The sequence below is a fragment of the Littorina saxatilis genome, linkage group LG6, assembly GCF_037325665.1.
Source record: "Littorina saxatilis isolate snail1 linkage group LG6, US_GU_Lsax_2.0, whole genome shotgun sequence".
NCBI lineage: Eukaryota > Metazoa > Mollusca > Gastropoda > Littorinimorpha > Littorinidae > Littorina > Littorina saxatilis.
In genome coordinates, this window is record NC_090250.1 from 21,916,012 (window position 1) to 21,919,693 (window position 3,682).

General features: G+C 40.4%; 1 protein-coding gene across 1 annotated transcript in view; it reads right to left on the minus strand.

Moving 5' to 3' along the window:
- Nucleotides 1-1,328: 1,328 nt before the first annotated feature.
- The window catches only part of LOC138968752 (uncharacterized), a 34,387-nt gene continuing 32,033 nt past the window's right edge, over nucleotides 1,329-3,682 (minus strand). Inside the window, exon 8 of the mRNA XM_070341394.1 lies at nucleotides 1,329-2,961. Coding sequence (XP_070197495.1) covers nucleotides 2,771-2,961 — 191 coding nt within the window. The 3' untranslated portion in view covers nucleotides 1,329-2,770. The remainder of the gene's footprint in view (nucleotides 2,962-3,682) is intronic.

Consider the following 3,682-nt stretch of genomic DNA (forward strand, 5'->3'; position numbering starts at 1 on the left):
AATCAACAAACAAACAAACAAACAAACAAACAAACAAACAAACAAAGTTAAAAATGCATCCCTCCGAAAAAGATAAACACAGATATAATGATACACCAAACATCACACAAAGTAACAGAAAAATACAAGAACACAACAGTCAACGGATGTTGAAGTTCTTCTGTGATTTGTGTGAATACAAATCGTGTCGTTCGACAGTAGTGACTCGTTACAAACGCACGTCATGGAATTTGCAGAAAGCACAGTATGTTCTTACACAACACTTCCCATTTAAAAATAGTCAAATGTACAGACAGACACGCACTCACCCCCTCAAAATAATGATTTAGTACTTGCTTATTTCACACTGAGTAATATTGTTATTGCCCTGGGCTGAAGAGCACAAACGGCCAAAAATGGGTGCCACCCAAACGGGAGAGAACAAACCGCGTGGTCCGATTCGTTGAAATCACAACAAATCTCAATATTGCTATTTCATATGTTACGTGGATTTCCATTGGTCAATTGGGCAAAACTGAGCTCATTGTAAAAGTGATATCGACGACATTTCCGTCGATATCAGTTTTGATATCGACGACCTCTTTATTGCTTCCCCACTTCAAAAACAAAAACACCTAAATTTAAAAACAAACAAATATATATGAAAATGTAATGATCCCAGAATTTAGTTGAGCAAGTGACTAAAGACTTTTTGAAAGAAAAGACATTTTGAAATACTGAAAAGTACAAGAAAAGAGTGAACAAAAAGAAATGATAATCAGAGGGAGGGATATGGAACAGCCAAAACTGAGACAAATACTTTTGTAATTTCTTTACAGTAAATACAAAATGTCCAGAGAATTAGCAATATATCTAACATTGACTGACTGTGTGATGATATCTTCTGCTATTGGTCTGTTTCGACAGTGATATCAAAATCTCGACCTCCGGTCTCGATTTTGATATCACTGTCTCAACAGACCATAGCAGAAGATATCATCACACAGTCCGTCAATATTAACAGCTATTGTGTTTTCAGCGTAGCAATAGGGCCCGATATTTAGACGAGACAAGTATAATGCCGACGAGTCGAAGACGAGTCGCATTATACTTGTTCGAGTCTAAATATCGGACCCTATTGCTACGATGAAAACACAATAGCGTTTATATAGCTATTCTGACATTAAATTATGTGTTAAAATCATGTTTTTGTCAGCAACAAGTACCAGAATGGTCCATGTCGTTGATTGCAGACGACGGTTCCCTTTCCGCATGAAGCCACGGAAATAACCGAACATTGAAAAACCCACGGACATGTATTACGGAGAAAACTCGAGATATTGGATGTTTAGCATTACGTCATTATATGCTAGGAATCATATGACGTTATGACGTATCATGCTTGCCTACGTATATTGTATGTTCGAAAGTCTGACTTCTGTTGGGAATTCGCGTGGTGAAGACTGCGGTAAATCTGTAGATGATAAGAGAACAAGGATTGTCTCAGAAGAAACGACTAAATGTTTCAGACCGGTAACTTCATTTCAACATTGCACTATACAATGGACGTTCTATGTGACAGGAGAGTTTGCTGATTTTGTGTTAAACATTGGAGAGATCGTCTGCTAGAATCAGAGATAGGTCGCTTCAGATTGCAGCTTCTGGAAATTTGCAAGGTTTGTTGCCTGTTAAAGAACTGGATTTTACACGTAATGTATGTCATGTACAGTAAGCAACAACAAAAACACACACAAAGCAAATGGCATCGTCTGTCGACTAGTCACAGAAACAAACCTGGCGAGGTATGCGTGTACTTTATACACGTGGAAGAAACCGGAACCATGCGTCTTTGTTATTGACAATATGCTTTTGGATAGGCCTATTGAGAAAAATGGCCGACTTCCGTAGCATTATGCTTTGATGATCGGAAGAGACCATCCAATCACAACTCCCGAATTCCCCCACGTGTTCATCAGAATAGCTATATTGGGTAATATCAACCAATCCAACACCGCGGCTGGCTCCCACCAACTTTCTCGTGCACTTCGGCTTCCAAAAACTGCCATGCTTCCGCGTTTTTCATGATATTCTTTGTTTTCTGGTTTAATGAATATCAACACACGAAAAAGAAGAGGAAAATAATGATAATGAGTAAGCATAAAACGCAGCTAAACTGATAGCGTATAATGATAAGTTAATCCCTAGATAAACAAATGGCCAACATAAAAAACACACACAAATAAACCTTCTTTTTTTTAACGCCAAGGAAAAAAATCTTTCAAAAATAACAAAACAGAAAGTACCCTTATATTCGAACAGTTCATTTGCTCTTATTATTAATGACAAGCACACACTCTAGCAGTAGCACTCTCACACGCACACCAACACTCGTATACTACCATACACAAAATGTACACCCACAAAAAAAGAGAAGAAAACAGAGAAAAAGAAAACAAAACGCACATAAAAAAGAAGAAGAATATAAACACACTGAAAACGCACGTTGAGCATTATTAGAACTGGCTTTGTCACGGTACACACACGTGGTGATATTTATACTCTACATTCACAGCAACCTCCTTTTCTTCTCATTCTCGCTTTATCATCTCCTCACCCAACCCCATACCCACAAACACCCTCCCCCAACCCACCGCTAGAACCAGCCTCCAACCACCATCTCTCAGCACCCACCTCGTTTAGCATACTCTTCTCCTCGCTTCATATCGCCACTATTTTTCACTGAATTTGTGTTTACATGAGCAAACATTCTAATACCTTATATACTGAACGATTAACGACACGTTTTCTGACAGTCCTCATATGTTTCAAAATTATTATCGTTTCCGTAGCAGCCGCCGTAGTTAAAGGGAAGGCACTCGAGCACATTGCTGTCAAAGTAGAATCGCGGTAGTACCGCTTTGCAAGGGCCGACCACCTTTGGCAGAGAGCAAAGGGTGTGTAATCCTTCTATGTGATTGGAATCTGAAAGAAATGGAGACAAGATATATTTAGAATAACAATGGTTTAGCGAGAGAGAGAGAGAGAGAGAGAGAGAGAGAGAGAGAGAGAGAGAGAGAGAGAGAGAGAGAGAGAGAGAGAGAGAGAGAGAGATGGAGTGATAGACTGAGAAGGGAGAGAGATACACACACACACCAAGAGTTCTCAGTATTGCAAAATTATGATCTACACAATTCTATATTACTCTCTCTCTGTCTCTGTCTCTCTCTGTCTCTCTATGTCTCTCTCTCTCTCTCTCTCTCTCTCTCTCTCTCTCTCTCTCTCTCTCTCTCTCTCTCTCTCTCTCTCTCTCTCTCTCTCTTTAACCCTGAAGGAACGTTGTGCAGCAGTCTGGATATGATGCTCAAACCACTTCTTCTTCTTCTTCTTCTGCGTTCGTGGGCTGAAACTCCCGCGTACACTGACTCGTGTTTTTGCACGAGTGGAATTTTACGTGTATGACCGTTTTTACCCCACCATTTAGGCAGCCATACGCCGCTTTCGGAGGAAGCATGCTGGATATGTTTGTGTTTCTATAACCCACCGAACTCTGACATGGATTACAGGATCTTTTCCGTGCGCACTTGGTCTTGTGCTTGCGTGTACACACGAAGGGGGATAAGCCACTAGCAGGTCTGCACATATGTTGACCTGGGAGATCGGAAAAATCTCCACACTTAACCCACCAGGCGGCCGGGATTTGATT